General features: G+C 38.8%; 2 protein-coding genes across 3 annotated transcripts in view; both read left to right on the top strand.

Moving 5' to 3' along the window:
- The first annotated feature begins 820 nt into the window (after nt 1-820).
- Nucleotides 821-18,461, top strand: part of actn4 (actinin, alpha 4) — a 30,625-nt gene continuing 12,984 nt past the window's right edge. Inside the window, exons 1-18 of one of the 2 annotated variants that reach the window (XM_016548906.1) lie at nt 821-903; nt 1,020-1,107; nt 1,511-1,589; nt 2,384-2,465; nt 5,230-5,315; nt 7,033-7,125; nt 7,314-7,544; nt 7,703-7,850; nt 8,049-8,199; nt 8,311-8,419; nt 8,500-8,640; nt 8,812-8,994; nt 9,101-9,235; nt 9,337-9,516; nt 9,683-9,829; nt 10,879-10,959; nt 12,064-12,222; nt 12,309-13,986. In XM_016548906.1, the coding sequence (XP_016404392.1) occupies nt 840-903; nt 1,020-1,107; nt 1,511-1,589; nt 2,384-2,465; nt 5,230-5,315; nt 7,033-7,125; nt 7,314-7,544; nt 7,703-7,850; nt 8,049-8,199; nt 8,311-8,419; nt 8,500-8,640; nt 8,812-8,994; nt 9,101-9,235; nt 9,337-9,516; nt 9,683-9,829; nt 10,879-10,959; nt 12,064-12,222; nt 12,309-12,467 (2,316 nt within the window). In that variant the 5' untranslated portion in view covers nt 821-839 and the 3' untranslated portion in view covers nt 12,468-13,986. Of the gene's footprint in view, nt 904-1,019; nt 1,108-1,510; nt 1,590-2,383; nt 2,466-4,257; nt 4,898-5,229; nt 5,316-7,032; nt 7,126-7,313; nt 7,545-7,702; nt 7,851-8,048; nt 8,200-8,310; nt 8,420-8,499; nt 8,641-8,811; nt 8,995-9,100; nt 9,236-9,336; nt 9,517-9,682; nt 9,830-10,878; nt 10,960-12,063; nt 12,223-12,308; nt 13,987-18,461 lie in introns of those variants that run through there. The other variant, XM_016548907.1, reaches the window with a different exon arrangement.
- Nucleotides 14,845-18,461, top strand: part of LOC107737425 (SPARC-related modular calcium-binding protein 1-like) — a 9,596-nt gene continuing 5,979 nt past the window's right edge. Inside the window, exons 1-3 of the mRNA XM_016548912.1 lie at nt 14,845-15,339; nt 17,359-17,530; nt 17,620-17,735. Coding sequence (XP_016404398.1) covers nt 15,259-15,339; nt 17,359-17,530; nt 17,620-17,735 — 369 coding nt within the window. The 5' untranslated portion in view covers nt 14,845-15,258. The remainder of the gene's footprint in view (nt 15,340-17,358; nt 17,531-17,619; nt 17,736-18,461) is intronic.

An 18,461-nucleotide genomic window follows, 5' to 3' on the forward strand; every position in this document is an offset into this window, starting at 1 on the left:
CTTTATTCAGGGTTATTGTAGTTAACGAAGGCAAAAACCACAAAAACATTTTTGTTATTTAAGGTAAACATTAACTGAAATAAAATAAAATATAACGGAAACGTTTATTGTTTTTGTTTTGTTTAACTTGAAGTACTACAATGTTTAAAACTAGTAAGTAAAAATTACTAAAAAGTGCAGTACATATTACAATGTATCAATCATTTTAAAATAAACCATTTTTCCAGATTTAGTTAACAATAACACTCATTTCTGTTTTGCTTTTAATTTAATTTCAATTTTAGTAATTTTAGTACTTTAGTAATTTTTTTAATTATTTTTATTTATTTTATTGCCAAAGTAACATTTCTAATTTTCATTAAAATAATATTTATATTAGATATTATATATATATATATATGTAGATACATATACACACACACATATATATATATATATATATATAATCAGGATTATTATCATTAACGATAACAAAAACTGTCATTCATTTTCTGAATTAAAATACTTAAAGGTTACTACCTAAAATAAAATATGAAACTTTTTTTGCTGATTAAAAATAACTTGAAACAAGCCGTGTATTAAATTAAAATTAAAACTGAAATATACAAAAATAATTCTAATTCAAAACATTAACAAAAACTGTAATAGTATATCAATGATACTAAAATAACACTGATGCATGAATAAATGATATATACTTTATAGTTCAGTTTATATATGTAGTTTATAATAATAATAATTATTATTATTATTTGTTTTTTAAAGCAAGTTTTTTACTTTCAAAGTCTTAACAGTTTTGTGTGTCTGCGTTTGTAGAAATCGTGGATGGAAACGCCAAGATGACTCTGGGAATGATTTGGACCATCATCCTCCGCTTCGCCATCCAGGACATCTCAGTGGAGGGTATCATTTGTTTTAGAAACAGCTCTGCACAGCATAATCAAACATACTTTAGAGAACGAAAGCGAACTTGATGACTGTTCAGTAATGGCCTGTTTCTGCTGTGTGTCTCTCTGTAGAAACCTCCGCTAAAGAAGGATTGTTGCTCTGGTGTCAGAGAAAGACGGCTCCTTACAAGAACGTCAACGTTCAGAACTTCCATATCAGGTTTGAAATGCATATTAGTGTTGATCTTTGATCTACAAGCTTTATTTGACTGATCCAGGGAGGGTTTTATGCGGTTTTGATTTGTTGATTCACCCAAAGGGGGGTTTTGCATAAAGCGGTGTTAAGAATGTATTTGAATAAACAAATGATCAATGATAGCTAAAGATGATGATTAAAAGATGGCACTTGAAACTGAAATATCTCAATTACACAGTCGCTTTGCAAGCAAAGTTCCTTTACTGTCGTTTGTTACAGTTTAACAAGTTTCCAACATGGTGACATGAATGCAGAAATAGGGGAAAGTTTATAAGCTGTGGTTTGAGTGGCGCCCCCTGCTGGTTTTAAAGGAGAGAAATAAAAGTACCTGTTTTTTCTCTCACACTGTTTTTCTCTTTCTCCACAGCTGGAAGGATGGTCTGGCCTTCAATGCTCTGATCCACAGACACAGGCCAGAGCTCATCGATTATGACAAGCTGAGAAAGGTGAGCATCTCATGAGAGAAAAGTACTAAGTCCAGGTGCAATCTGGAAATGTTTTTGTACTGATTTGGGGGGAAATTTTTTTGCAATTCTGTGGAAATGATTAAAAGTGGAGCTGTGACTAATTAGCAGCAAAAAGCATAGTCAAATTAGCGAATTTATTTAATAAACATGCAAGGGGAAACGGATGTTGTAGAACTTTGTGAACGATGAACGGACATTTTGCCTCTTGCTGAAATCTGTGGAAGTCTCACTTTGTGATATTAGAAGTATCAGCGTCACCAAATATTAGTATGCAAAAACTGCCTGGATAGTAAACTATTTCTCATGAGAGGAGAATTGAATCCCAATTTGCATGCTATCCATTCTAAATCATATTTCACATTACATTACAATTTGAGCATCCCACATCTTAGTATACCATCCAGGCACGTTCTGCATACTATTTTTGATTGTACTATTTCTAATGAGAGGAGAATACCAATTTGCATACTATCCATACTAAATAGTATGTGACAGAATTAGTGCATCCCAAATTATAGTACGTCATGATTTGGTATACTATTTCTTATGAGAGGAGAATTTGCAAACTTTCCATCCAAAGTAGCACAGTGAAATCAGTAAAATTATTTAATAAGCAAACATGCCAGGGGGTGATGGACGTTGTCGAACTTTGAATGAGGTATATTTTGATTCTTTTGGAAATCTGTGGATGTTTCCGCTGTTTTGCAGGCTCTCTCAGATAATGTAGTGCTATAGAAAAGCTCAAATGATTGTTTGTTTCATTATGTTAACAGGACGACCCAGTGACTAATCTGAACAACGCTTTTGAAGTGGCAGAGCGATACCTCGACATCCCCAAGATGTTGGATGCAGAGGGTATGAACTGTTCTCTCGTTTCTGTGTGTGAAGTTAGTTGTGTGCTTTAGGCTGTGTGATGATGTTTCTGTGTGTGTGTGTGTGTGTGTGTGTGAGTGGGAGAGAGAGTGAATGAGTCGCTCTATTAAAAAGTGTGTTTTGTGCATGTCAGCACATGCCCTGTATTTCCAGGAGTTGTTCCTGTTCTCCAACACACACTTAATGTCTTCTACAAACAGTGTGTCACCATGGTAACATCCCTGAGCATTATGTTGTTTCTCCCTCAAGCATGATTTCTCCAGGATCTCTGTTGAACCTGCTGCGTCGGAGTGTGTTTTTAGTGCTATATTTGTGTGCGTGTGTGTGTGTGTATTGTTTTGTAACCCTGAATCATAGTTTGCATACTCTTCATCCTCTAGAGTTTGTGATATCAGAATTGGTGCATCCCAAATCATAGTACATCAAGAATAATATGCTAAAAGTGACTGGATTGTATGCTTTTGCTGATCAGAGTCGGACTGAGTCCTGCATACTATTCAACCTAAACTGTATGTGATACTTGAATTGGTGTGTCCTAAACCATAGTATACTATCCAGACACTTTTTGCATACTATTGCTGTTTTATTTCTGATGAGAGGAAAACTGAATCCCAATTTGCATACTATCCATCCTAAGTAGTATGTGACATAACAATTAGTATGTCTCAAATCATAGTGCATCAAAATAGTATGCTAAAAGTGTATACTATTTCTCAATATAATCCCATTTTGCATACTATCCATCTGAAGTAGTATGTGACATAATTAGTGCACCCCAAATCACAGTGCAAGAAAAATAGTATGCAAAAAGTGCCTGGATGGTGTACTTTTTCTGATGAGAGGATAATTGAATCCCAAGTAACATTAGATTTGAAGAGTCCCAAATCTTAGTAGTCACACATAATATGCTAAAAGTGCCTGGATGGTGTACTGTTTCTGATTAGAGGAGAATTGAGTCCCAATTACCATATTATCCAACCTAAATATTATGTGACGACAGAATTGGCACATCCCGAATCCTAGTATGTCAAAAATAGTACGCGAAATAGTGATGGAAAGTCACTATTTCCATAGCTCTCCTATTTCCTCGGCTCTCAAATGGCTCTTCATTTAGTATCACTCGGAGCCTTCTATTTTAGCCCAATTTAGCAATTGTGAATGGTTTGTGTGTTGGTAAGCAATTTTTTATTCAGTGTTTTTATAAAAGCCATATTTGTATGCATTTTTTCGTTACAAAAAAATACAGTTACTATTATTTAACATTTTAATAAAACTTTAATTGAACAATTGAACACAGAACCACAGCAAACAAATCAAATAAATAAAGGCAAAAGTCTTAACATTAAGACACTTTAGTCTTTAGTGCAGGTTGGCATTCAGAAATATCAGATGCCTTAGCTTGGATGTGCTGATGCGGTTTCTCCTCTCTGTGATTATTTGTCCTGTTTTTGAGAAGACTCTCTCTGAGGGGACCGATGTTGCAACAATGCAGTGTCTTCCTACCTTAACCAACGTGCTTGCATTTAAATCCGGCTCCCCCGTCTCTCACTGTCACTCTGTGTACCTGGCCTTTACCACTACACTCGCTATCTGCGGAGCGTGTGTCCCCTTTCCTTCTTTCACATAATGGTATGATCCTAGTCGATCCTCCCATGTGATTAGCCGCATGTGTATTTTCTGTTGTTGTTGTTGTAACGAAAAAATGCATAAAAATAAGGCTTTTATGAAAACACTGAATAAAAAATTGCTTACCAACACAAACCATTCACAATTGCTAAACTGGGCTAAAATAGAAGGCTCTGGCTGAAGATTCGGCCTTCCCCGACAGAAGTCGGCTCTTCTCGTTCCCTATAAAGAATCGGCTCTTAGAGCCGGCTCGTTCGTGAACAACACATCACTAATGCGAGAAGTGCTTGGATGGTTCATTGTCTCCAGTGAATTGTCTGAATCTGTATCTGTACTTGCTTTTTGAGCTAATTTTATGAATACTATTCATTTGACATACTGCTTAAGCATACTATATAGCAGGCAGGGAAAGCTATATTCAGGCACGGACAGTTTTAGTAATGAATTTAGCTAGACACTAATGCTCACATACAAATTCAACCAGTGCAGAGCGAATGGATCTGTGTCATCAAGACACAATTCGGTGACGTAGTGCCTAAAACCTGGCATACTGCCTTACTACATACTCAAAAGTATGTTCTTGGCCATCACCAGTGAATTGAGATTTGGCATTTGTCGTTGTGTGTGTTAACGAGTGTGTGTTTGAGTCCCGTCTGTCTCCCTGTATGTGCATGTGTGTGTATAACTTTTGTTTCCCTGCAGACATTGTGAACACGGCACGTCCAGATGAGAAAGCCATAATGACCTATGTGTCCAGTTTCTACCATGCATTTTCTGGAGCCCAGAAGGTACCCCATGACCCCTAACCCTTGACCCCTCATCACCTCCTCTTCAGCATGGCTTTTCCCATCAGTACTGGAATAACCAAAGAGGGACGCTGGTGTTTTAACCCGTCTTCCCCTGGCCTACGACTCTTTTCTCAACAGCGAATTGGCTCTTTCTCTCACTTTGCGGGTTGCCAGGGTTATAACACTGGACTCCAAACCCCATTTCCCTTTGAATGGGGAGCCCATAAAATGCATAACCATCCCCTCCTCTCTCGGTGGGGACACACAGGCTTTGGGTTGCTTTGCTTCACTGCTGTCTCTTTCTCTCTCTTTTTCCGCTGGCTTTGCTATAGATATCGTGGGCACTCTGCGGCCGGATGAGAAGGCTATTATGACCTACGTCTCCTGTTTCTATCACGCCTTCTCAGGTGCTCAGAAGGTGAGGAACCTTTGACCCCTGACTGCTGCCCTTGAAACTCTTAAGGTGCCTTCATGCCTGGTTTCTCATCTTGGTTCGTTGTACTTTGCTGCAACAGCAAAGGACTAACAGTAAATGTTCCCTATGGCACTGTACAGCTTGTACACAACATTTTTGCACTATTATGTTAATACAGCAATATTAGGTTAGCTATTTTAAAATTCTTGTATTTGCTCTCCTCACAATAATGTACACAAATGTAACCAAGTCAGATGAAAATCATTTTTATTGTGTCTGGGTTTTCCCACCCGGTTGGCTCGCCATATGGCACTGATTTGTTATGGATTAGATATTTCAAACAAACCACCAGATGGATGACTTGCTTTAATGATCCATTGTTTTATTCCAATACTCTTATACTTTGAGTCAAATATTGAGTCTTAAATGAGGAAAGAAGAATCTAGTCGTAATTATGGGAATGTCAGATTTGTAGCCAATTGGTAATCCTATTTGTAACCTGCACCAAAAACCAATCCAACTGAACCAGGTGTGAACGTGACTTGAAAGTTAAGGCCACTGACTAGTTTTGATTCATCACAGCTTTGGGCTTCACTACACCCAAACCATTGCCCTCACCTTTTTCTATATATGCACTTATTTTCTAAAATGGTTCTGCAGTCATTTAAGGTCCTTAATGGGTGTACTGGTCTATGAAAACTTTCTTTAAATGCTGCAAATGTGAATTTCATTGTTTGATGTTTCATATTTGCACTCAGTGATAAAGTTTGTAACAGTTGAGGACAGTGTTGTGTGTGTAAATATGAAAATCATAATGAAATTCACAGTATAGCTCACATTTAAAACACTAAGTATGCTGTTTTGATTCTTAGATGTTCTGTGTTATCTATCTACACAAGCATATGTATTATGTTTATTAATGTTAAGCCCACTTTTACATTGGACAGTAATTTTCTGTAAGGTTTTGCTGCTGCATATGAAAGATATGTGTTTTCCATTTGAAGTGAAGCCACACACTTATAATCATAGTTGTTTAAATGTGCTTTAGCATTTTACACGAGCGTTTTGAACACTTTCTGTGTTTCAGTGTTAGTTAATGCTGTAGAGAACCCTGAAGAGATCCTCCAGTGGTGGTATATAAATTGAGAATGCAGATTTGATTTTACAAATGGCATGTGGAATTTTTGGCTAGACTACACTTTCAAAACTAACCAATTTTGGTGTTTGCATGAAACGTAAATTAGTATAAAAGATAGCTTACAAGTGAAGTATGTAATATTGATGTTTAACTTAATTTTAATTTCATTTGACTAGTTTTTACGCATGTTATTGTGTGTGTATAGCACATTAACTTACAACACTTGGAGTTTTGTTTCATTGTGTGCTCAATACATCGTTTGCGTGTATTTGAATGTAATTTTGAGGCACTTTTTGCTAAACCCACCAAACCAAAAAACAATAAATACTTTATAGTTCCAAATTTCTTTCCTGTCTAAACCAAAGCAGCATATTGACATTTACAGCTTTAAACACAGATTTGTCATACTTCTTTATAGAAGTGTACTGTGTATACTGTAGTATAAACATATGGTATACACTATATATTTGTGTAGTAAACAGTGTGCGGTTCAGTGTTTTTTTTTTTTTATGTATGGATAGAATTTCATAATTGGAAAGATGTGGTATGTAATACAATTGTAACTGTCCTCTTCTGTGATAGGCTGAGACAGCAGCTAATCGTATTTGTAAGGTGTTGGCGGTCAATCAGGAGAACGAGCACCTGATGGAGGACTATGAAAAACTGGCCAGCGATGTGAGTTTAAGTCATTATGTTTGTTGTTTGTGTGATTTAAGTAGACATAGTAATATTTAAAAGAAGATCTATTTCGAGACCAACTACCCAGAGTGTTTTACTTTTAAATGTCTCAGTATGTTAGAGAGGAGAATGTGTTTTCTGTTGATCCTCTATTCATTTCTTTATCGCATGCTTTTTTCTTACAGCTGTTGGAGTGGATTCGTAGGACAATCCCATGGTTGGAAAACCGTGCTCCAGAGAAAACCATGACAGAAATGCAGCAGAAATTGGAAGATTTCCGCGATTACCGTCGCGTTCACAAACCACCTAAAGTTCAGGAGAAGTGTCAGCTAGAGATCAACTTCAACACATTGCAGACCAAACTTCGTCTGAGCAACCGACCAGCCTTTATGCCATCTGAGGGACGCATGGTGTCGGTAAGAAACATGTATATTACATGTACAATTCAAGTCTTTTTGCTTTATCACTGTGATGACATTAATGACTGTTTTGTGCAGAAACGTGTTCATTCTCAACCTCTGTTGTTGAACCATTGGCAAGGCATTTGGCTGACAAGTTCTTGCTTTCCCTCTAGGACATTAATGGTGCATGGCATAAACTGGAAGGGGCCGAGAAAGGCTATGAAGAGTGGCTACTGAATGAGATCCGTCGTTTGGAGAGACTTGACCATCTTGCAGAAAAGTTCCGTCAGAAAGCAGCCATCCATGAAAGCTGGACGGATGGTATGGATCAGAAACTACACCTGAACTTACTGATGCTTTTGAAAGTTATTTACATTGATTCACCAATCGCTCTCAGTATGCAATGACAGGCTGCTCCTTGATGACAAGAGCCTCGTCAGCCAAGCAGAAGTCTTAAGGATCAGCCATGTGATCTAAAATCTATATAGATCTAAATCGATCTTGTTTGTTTGTGTGTAGGTAAGGAGGCCATGCTAACACAGAAGGACTATGAGACCGCATCTCTGTCTGAGATCAAAGCTCTCCTGAAGAAGCATGAGGCATTCGAAAGTGACCTTGCTGCCCACCAGGACAGAGTGGAGCAGATTGCTGCCATTGCACAGGAGCTCAAGTGAGAAAACAACAAAAACAACAGAGAGGGCTAATTAATCAAATACAAAATTTAGGCTGTAAGAGATGGAAGTTGGGAAAGTGTTCAAACTCTTCTGTGTCTGTATTACAGTGAGCTGGACTACTACGACTCCCCGAGCGTTAATGCACGCTGTCAGAAGATCTGTGAGCAATGGGATGCTCTGGGTTCCCTCACACAGAGTCGCAGAGAATCTCTCGAGGTACGCATGCTTCCTCTGAAACACTTTCTGCCATATTTATACATTTTATCATGCTGACTGTGTGTGTATGTGGTCTACAGAGAACAGAGAAACAGCTGGAGTCTATTGATGAGCTGTACCTGGAGTATGCCAAGAGAGCAGCACCGTTCAACAACTGGATGGAGGGAGCCATGGAGGACCTTCAGGACATGTTCATTGTACACAACATCGAGGAGATCCAGGTACTGCAAAATGTTTTGTATTCATAAGCTTTCCATCTTGCTTCACCTTTGAAATGGAGTTCCTCGTTTCGTTGCTAGTACCTCTGGATAGTCCATTTTAGAACGAGGTGAAGGGAACAATAAAATTCTGGATGCAAGAATTCTTTCCCTAATGTCTTTCTCTTTCTGTAGGGACTGATAACGGCTCATGACCAGTTCAAATCAACTCTTCCAGAGGCAAATAAAGAGCGGGAAGCTATCCAGGCCATCCAGGCTGAAGTTCAGAAAATCGCACAGTACAATGGCATCAAACTGGCTGGAAACAATCCTTACACCACCATCACCCCTCAGAGCATTGACAAGAAATGGGAGAAGGTGAGATCTGTCTGTATTGTGAATGAGACATTGCTTCCTTCGGGTGTGTGGGGGTAGTTTTACAGTTGTGATTGCAATTGTTGATGTTATCTCTGTCATTGTGCAGGTGCAGCAACTGGTTCCACAGCGTGATCAGGCTCTTCAGGAAGAGCTCGCACGTCAGCAGTCTAATGACCATCTTAGACGCCAGTTTGCCAACCAGGCCAACATGATTGGACCATGGATCCAAAATAAGATGGAGGTATAGTCGCCTCCATTTGTGTAGCTTGATGATCTTATCATTTCTCAAAGAAGAAAAGTAATGAATGATGAATTTGTGTCTCCATGGCATGATGTTTGTAGGAGATCGGGCGGATATCAATTGAGATGAATGGAACGCTGGAAGATCAGCTGACCCACCTCCGTCAGTATGAGCAGAGCATCATTGAATACAAACCCAACATTGACCAACTGGAGGGAGACCATCAGCTCATTCAGGAAGCACTTATATTTGACAACAAATACACTGCTTATACTATGGAGGTATGCATATGCACATACACTAATTTACGATGTTGGCACTATTCAGGAACTCTAGATGTACTGTTTAGGTCAAGTGTGTACAATTCCTACATTAAGTTTGTTAAGCAATTCAAAATTCAAAATCAGTTTTTTGACTGTTTTTCCATTGCCCTTTTCTTCTCTGCAGCACCTACGTGTTGGTTGGGAGCAGCTCCTTACTACAATTGCCCGCACCATTAACGAGATCGAGAACCAGATTCTGACTCGTGATGCTAAAGGCATCAGCCAGGAGCAGCTTCACGAGTACCGCACGTCCTTCAATCACTTCGACAAGGTCAGGAACTCATTTCCATGTTTAACTCTGTGTGAAATGGACTTTACTTAAATTAGGTGAAATAAGTGTTTGTATGACCATGAAAGTCATACAAGGTTAGTGTAGTAAAGGAATAGATCAATCAAACTGTCATTTTTAATGAAAGCATTGGACGTTTTGCATCATTGATGTCAAACCTGATGTCTTTTTGCTCCAAAATTGAGTATGTGCAAGTTTGAATGAGAATTGAGTCTAACATCTTGTTTTCCAAATAACATACGTCATAGTCATATGTTTTGAAAAGACAAGATGGTGATCATTTTTGAGTGAACTGTTCCTTTAATATGCATATAGGGCTTGTGATTTTAAACTGTGTTGAGCAGTTTAAAAGCAAAGAGATTTGAGCAGCAGGCCACTAAAAATACATGACATTGCAGAGGATTAAAGTGTCCATATAAAGAAGAATATGGAAAATTTAGTCCGTGTTGCTTATGTCAAGGTGAATGGCTGTGTTTAATTTCAGTGTGACTGATGCATGATAAAAATGGACCTCGGTTTAAAATTTTGGTTGGGCTTGTTTTAATATTTGTTCCATTGCTCCATTTTCTCCACTTACTCTGGCACTAATGGGAAGGAAAACGTCTGAAATATACTGTGCGTCAAACACCTCTGACCTGAAATGTGCCACCTGTAGCCAATATGCAAATATAGTCTAGTGGATGTGAAGTAATGAGGGGGTTTTATGTTAGAGTGGAGAAGTTTAGCTACGGTAAAGTAGAGAAAATTATAAAGTGCTTTCATAATGGCTCTGTAATATCATGGATCTGAATGTTCTGTCTGATATCCATAAAAAATCAGGTCACTCACTGTCATAAGCGTGTTTCATTATACTTGTTTAGCCAACAGCCCATGTGTCTGACATCCACAATGTTTTGTCTCCATCTTTTTTGTCATGCCACTGCCTCCATCCCACACGTGCTATGTCATTGTGTATCGGTATCATCAATCCTAATCCACATGCTCTGATTGGTTCATCCACTGCGACCTCTTGCGTGATTGGCTTGCCACAGGACCACAGTGGTGTCTTACAAGCTGAGGAGTTCAAGGCTTGTTTGATCAGTCTGGGTTACGACGTAGAAAACGACAAGCAGGTATGAGCATGCCCAGAGAAGAAAGGGTTACGATGGCTGCCGTCTGTCTGTCTGTCTGTGTCTGTGTGTGTGTGTGTGTGTGTGCGCCGCTTATTCCATCACTCACTAACTCCCTCACTCACCTGTTGTGCTGTTGCTTAAAATGGTGCCCTCTGCAGGTCAGCTAAGGTTTTGCTTTCATGTTTTATGTTTCTCACTGCTTCCTTTTTCTTAATTTTTTTACTTGTCCTTGTTATAACTTCCCTCTTTCTCTGACTTGTCTTCTGTACAAACTCATTCTGATTCCTCTATCAAACTCTTCTGTCTGCGTACAACCTCTTCATCTCCCCAAATTCTCTGCTTTCCACATGCATCCTTCCTGTTTCTTTTCTCATCCTTCCCTTTGCGAACTGTAGAAGCGCACGGGGATAATGGACAGCGACGATTTCCGCGCACTGCTCATTTCCACTGGGAACAGCCTGGTACTGCTACCTCCTTTCTCAATCTACAGCAACAGTTTCTCCTGAACTCCTGCTTTTGCTTGCTGTTAAAAAAAAGATTCTGTTTTGTCGGATATCGCTGATTACTTATTATATTTTTTTTTATCTATATTTTACGTTAAGATCTGTAAATCTTAAATCTAAAAAAAAAATTATTACTGAATAGATTCTAATAGACCAGGGGTGGCCAACTTTGGTCCTGGAGAGCCACAGTCCTGCAGAGTTTCGCTTTACCCCTAATCAAACAGACCTGAACAAGCTAATCAAGGTCTAAGCGTTACTAGAAAGCTACAGAAAGAGTTTTTATCAAGGTTGAAGCAAAACTCTGCAGGACTGTGGCTGTCCAGAACCAAAGTTGGCCACCCCGTAACAGACCACAGTCAAGCACCTTAGATGCAGTATTAATTCGGCTCAAATGAAAACGGGCTGAGGGATAGATGTAAAGTTAGCGTTCAGTGAGTTTACCATTCAGGTGACCATTGAAGTCTTAATCAACGCATTGACCCAACTGTACACCAATTTCTTACAGCCTTGTTTTCATTTGCGTCAAAGATGGTGTTTAACGTTGATTCTCATGACTGTCCTCCTGGTTTTTCTGGGTTAACCTCTAACCTCTGTTCTTCAGGGTGATGCCGAATTTGGTCGTATCATGGGTATTGTTGACCCCAACAACAGTGGAGCAGTGACCTTCCAGGCCTTCATCGACTTCATGTCAAGGGAAACAACCGACACAGACACTGCAGACCAGGTCATCGCCTCATTTAAGATCCTAGCCGGAGACAAGGTATGAATGTGCACGTCTGGATGTCCCTCCAAGAGTGTCTTGTGTTATGAGACTTCAACGCATCTCTTGCCTATTCTCCTTTTCAGAACTACATCACAGCCGAGGAGTTGAGGCGTGAGCTTCCTCCTGACCAGGCAGAGTACTGCATTGCCCGAATGGCACCATACACGGGCCCCGACGCGGTTCCAGGCGCTCTTGACTACATGTCCTTCTCCACCGCCCTGTATGGGGAGAGCGACCTCTAAGGGCCAACTCCAGAACTCCGGAGCAGTTCTCTCTCCTGCATCGGTGCTGATCTTCTCACAGACTAGATAGATGAGAGCGCTGGATGGAGCCGCATCTGTCTTTCTCTCAACCATCCAGTCCTTAAAGAGATCAGTGCTCCTGAGGAAGAGGAAGATATTTAAGAGTGTTGGAAATGGGACTTCATAGCACACCTGAGGGGGAGGGGGGATAGATGTTTGGGGGAAGGAGGGTACCATGGCATTGTGGGAAGAGCAAATAACTGTTGATGAAGCTTGCCACGCATTGAGGGATAGCCTTTTGGATTCCGTGTTAAACATGTCGGTCTTGGAGAGCTTAAGAAAAGATGTAGGATAGAAGGAAAGAGAAAAGTTTAATATTGCAGATTCAGTGTCAAGGGAAGTGGGTGTGTGGCTTTGGACTGTAGCCACAGCTCAGGTTCTTTAATCTTCCGTTTCATCTTAAATTGACATATGAAAGGACTCGATGGTGTTTTTCCAGCTTTCAAGTGATTTCTCACCAGCTGATGTTGAGCCGTTGGGCTCATTAAATTAGAAAAAATATTAATTATTATTAAATTTACTAGGTTGTTCTGGGATGGAACTAAAGAGAGCTTAAAGAATCAGCTTTGGCTTCAGTCTATGCCTAGACACTTAACCTGCACCCTCTACCCCGGTGGGGAGGGCACAAGCTTTTCCAGTTAACATGCTGTTTTTCTTTGTTTTAATTTTGTTGTTTTCTTCCTAGAGTTGGTGGGGTGGGAGGTTTGGGTTTGGGGTTGGAATATGTTATTTGGCATATAGCAAGGCTGTATATCGTAGGAAAATGGACAGAATGACTCAAGTGTTTTGATAGGGAATTTGTGACATGCCCTCTTAACCCATTTTGCTGGATCGGTGGAACTCTTTGAAAATCCAACCTCAGCTTTTTCCTCCCCTTTTTATTTCTTTCCTCTCCAGCAATTGAGTTAGCGGGATTCTACGCTGTACATACTTATTTTCCAGTACACAGAACTGTCGGACTACCCATGGCGGTCACACTGGGCTTCAGGTCATAAGCAAAGATTATAAAATGAGCAGTTTCACCCCTGCGGAGTACTGTAGGCAGGCTTAGGTAGCTACAGGTTTGTTTTTAAGGGGTTGAAGAATGAAGCTACAAAAATACCCAGTCGATTTGTTGTTTTCCTTCCCCGATCAACCATACAGCATTCTTTTATTGACTCCATGACTCAAGTAGACATGTCCCTTAAGGATTTATTAACTGAAACTAATGTCCATCTGCCATCCATCTCTAATCATTTCTCAGATATTACTAAATGTCCATGTGAGAGCTTCAGTGGTGATGTGAGCAGCATAGCCTTGTAGTGACCCTCCACTAGAGCCTATGACTACACAGCTGCTGAATCATCAGTGGAAAAGAGAATTTTATATAGTCAGAAATAAGTACAAATGTGCCTGGTAGTTGCAGGTTGCTCTCTCTCCCACTCATTTTTCCTTTCCTTTTGTTGTGCACTCGTTTAATGTACAGCTCTGGAGGTTGGGGGAAGGAGTGGGAGAGCTGAAGTCTTAATGAACATTCCATTATGTCTTAATTAAAATTAAATTACTGTCTAACAAATCTATGCAATCATGTATCCAATACCAACCATGCTCTGTAATGAACGGCGGGGGTGATTTGCAGTTGGAAGTGTTGAATTGAAGTGAGAACGAATTAAGGGTAGAGGGAGGGAATAGGGTTGGGAAGATGGGCTTCAGAAGTTTTGAACAGACTTGGACCAAAAGCCTGCTCTTACGTCTGCAAAGTTGAATAAAAGCATTTGGAATTCTGATTTATTTTTTTCTTTTGTACTCTTTAATATCAAACGTTATCTGCTGTACTGGAAATTTGCAAAAAATTGCTTTCTGTCTCAAGATAAGTGAATTTCACATGCACACATAAAGTTTCCTTATAAAACATTACCACTTTGAATTATTTGTCTGTGTCCCTATTTGATTTTGTCTCTGGAGCTTTTTTTTTTTTTTTTTTACTTTATTCAAAGTTTATAAATGAATGCATTAATGACGTTCTGTCTGTAAGTCCTATCAACAACATTGGTGACAAAATATTGATTAGCAATGATTCTTTTATCCTGTGACAGACAGATTTAGTGTATTACTGTAGGCCTATTGGTGTAAAAAATGTTTTCCTCAAAATAACTTTTTTTTTTTTTCCTGTGGTAATCTGCATTATGCCTCACACGTTGTGGATGGTGCTTAATTTGAGGGCTGTTGAAACATTGAAATTATTTTAAGAAAGCTCAAATTAGCCAGATACTACATGTGCTATTATATGTAAATAAAAACTGTAAAAAAAAAAAATCTGAAACAGCCACTCTAATAAACAGTTTAGACAGGTGAGGACTCTCAAGAACCAATAGAGTTAACTTACCATCCTCCTAGCCGTCCTGAGGAGGAGTTCCTGTGTGAAAATGTGAAGTCAGCACAGTCGGTTGTGTTGAGCTCCTCAAACAACATTCGTGAAATATTACAGAAGACATCGTTTTTAATGTTTTAAGGTTATATTATTTTGGTCGAAATAGGTCGTTTTTATCGCCTGTCTGTTGGTTGTCCTCGTCGAAAACGAACGGTTAGGCTGCTATGACAAACTGAGTAAATGCAGGCTTTTTTCCCTGCTGTCTTCAACCTCTGAATCCTGGCCGTTACAGTGGTGAGGACGCGCGCCTTGTGTTTAAATTCACACGCAGGCGGGAAAAACGTGACTGATCTCAGAGCGTGGGCTGTTGTGGCGGGAATCATGTTGGTGTTGACGTTCACCTGTCGCTTACTACTCATCTTTCTGTTGTCAGATTCAGTAAAGATGACGGACGAAAATCAGGTAAACTCCCGACTGGAGACGAAAATAAATTATTTGATCTTGCATGTGTAAAATGTATAGTTGTGTAATATTTTGTAATAACAGATGCAAGAAGATTAGGACAAATCTACTGAACATGTCAGATCCATAAATAAACAGCTCGCCTAATTGTTGCAGAAAATTAACTAAAGGGAATTACATATGTAATGAGGGACTTGTCATTTTATATATATATATATTAGTAGCTCTAAAAAGTCGCAAAGATTGAATATTTAACATGTATCCCAGTGAAATAAAAAGGGTTTTGTGAATTTCTTAGTATCGCTCTGTGTCATAAATTTCCATGTCAAAACGTGCACCTGTTAACCTGCAAAAGAAAAAAAGGCCACCTGGAAATGTGAAATGCCTGAGCACAAGCCACATAAATCTGATCAGGCTAAGAGAGTTTTTGTCTAAAAGCGACACAGGAATACAGATTTTTTTTCTTTATAATCACCCTGTTTTTAAATGCCCATATGTTAAAGACAAAAAATATTGCCATTAAATTCAAAATATGCACACCTGTCAGCAAAGTGGCACCACATCTCTCATTCATTACTGAACCAACCACCTGAGGCCACTCAGACTGGGTATTTATTTTCATTCACAGTTATAAAATTGTTAGACATGCCTCATGTCTACAGTGCTGCCTTGTTCTCCAACAGAGACATCCTTGACTTTCCATGTTGTTTGTTACTGGCTGCACACTTGGCAGGAGCAGGTTTAAGCGCAGCCGTGTTCATGTCACTTCCAATGTTTCATTTGCTGTTGCACATTGAAATTGGACTGTGAAGGTGTGGAAAGATTCCATCCTGATGAGTTTGGCAAATCAGCATCAGTAACTGTTTAAGGAAATGCATAACCTAGAGTCCAAAGTTAATACCTTTACTCTGTTATTGAAATATTATAATTTATTTTATATTCTTGCAGTTGAGACCTAAACTCTTTTTGTATGTATGTATAGATTTGTTAAAAATTGGTCTTTCCAACAGCTGTATAACTTATAAACATGCAGTGCATCCTGACATACACAGAAAAAATAAATAAATAGGGCAAATAATAGATATTAATGTGCATGATTAATGACAAAAATGAGAAGAAACATTGATTAAATTCTAAATCTGATGGGTCATGTAGGGACTTGCCCTTTACAGCATGTTATGGAAAATGTGGATATTTTTCTGAGAACGGAAGATTTTCATGGTTTCTCAGTAATGATTGTGTGTTGCATGTAGAACATGCGCATGTACACACTCATCAGAGATGGAGATGTTTCCACAAACTTCTGAACATGTGCAAGTCATTTTGCAAGCTCTCTCTCTCGGGCCTCATTAAAGGACACGCTGCTCTATTCTTTTCAAGGATTCAGTAAACACTGCCACATATGTTTGGGATATTTATGGGTAATGGAACTTCCGCTAATATAATTCTAAACTGTTTGCCTGTTTTTTCCACACTACGTCTCTGATGGACATCAGAACATGTTTATGTACAATAGAAAAGATATAGAACTCTTTAATACTTTTTAGAATCTGGCATAGAAAGATTTTTACTGTTGTAACTTGGAAAATGTATGCTCTGATATATTCTTATTACAATATTGGCCAATTCATACTGAGAGCAAACTGCCATCTGACCAATATTGTAGTTTTTCATCTATAATTAAAGTACGCAAGGATGCCAAATTAAATTGCAGGAGAATATTTTTGAATATTTAATCTTGGGGCTATTTAATATATAAATATGTACTCTCTTTGCTTGCCTTCAATAGGATAATCTGTCCTTTGAGAGAGTGCATTAATATAAATCTTTCATTAGCGTGTCTAAACCATCTCGCATCACCTTCCCATCATGGGACCTCCAGCGTTTTTCTTGACAGTAGCCTGCTGTTCCTCAGCCAGACACCATGTTTCTCTTTTTTTTGAGAGTTTTTACACAGTCTAGCCTTTCACATTCAGCCAGATGTAAAGAAACTGACCCCCTCCTGTTCTCTAATTCTAGTTGCTGGTGTTGGAAAAGCAGTGGCGTCAGGCGTGTGTGCTGGACTGTGCTAGAGGGCGCCATCAAGCTGTGTGTGGCAGCAACGGCCGAATGTATAAATCTCTGTGCTCTTTCCAGCGTGCGCAGTGCATCAACAGACGGCTGAGGACGGCTGCAGTGTCAACATGCACAGGTGAGGTTCATCACAGGGAACAAAGACTTCTCATTTGCTGTCAACGGAGGCTTTTTTTAAAAGTCTGAAGTGTTTGTGTTTGTCAGCAGATGCGTTGAAGTCTAAATGTCAGCTGGCTCGCTCTCAAGCTCTGCGGGCCAGCGCTCATTCTGATTCCTCTGCTGTCTTTATCCCAGAATGCAAAGCCGATGGAACTTATACAGAGGTAATGTGATGCTGAAGTCCAACACCTGGCGAGGAACATGTGATTTAAAATATGTTTATATTTTAGGATTTTTTGATGAATTTAAAAGTTCAAAATAACCATAAATGTCTTTACAGTGACATTTGATCAGTTTATAGCATCCTTGCTTTAATTTGCTGTTTTTGTTTGTACAAATTTTTTCATATATTTGTTAAAATTATTCATATATATATATATATATATATATATATATATGCATTAATTAAAGTATTAATTTTAAAAATTAATTATATATATATATATAGAATTAATCAATTGACTAATTTTTCTTTCATGATTTAATACATTCAGGCTTTACTCTTTCAGTTCCTCTTTTAAGGAAAAAAATTAATATGTAAAAACTGTGTTTTATTCAAAAGAAAAAATACTGACCTAAGACTTTTGAGTAGTAGTATGTATACGTCCTTTAAAAAACGGATAATTCCGGTCCTTGATTCCGATTGGCTGAGCCACGTTCGAAGCTGTTGTAAATTACTCTACAAACATACACCTTTGTTTACTTCTGTGTGTTGCTCGGCAACCACCACTGTTTCTGAGGAACTACGTTGTTTGGTGGAAGAATACTGTTTTTATTAATATCATTACACTTTATTTGCTCTGTTTTATTTTGTGAAACCTTACTACGTATATGGAATAACCATTTTATAAAAGCAATAAGCCCCGTGAAGCCGTGGTTTACAGTGAATT

This window comes from Sinocyclocheilus rhinocerous, unplaced genomic scaffold (assembly GCF_001515625.1).
Source record: "Sinocyclocheilus rhinocerous isolate Xijiao unplaced genomic scaffold, SAMN03320098_v1.1 scaffold1576, whole genome shotgun sequence".
Classification (NCBI taxonomy): Eukaryota; Metazoa; Chordata; class Actinopteri; order Cypriniformes; family Cyprinidae; genus Sinocyclocheilus; species Sinocyclocheilus rhinocerous.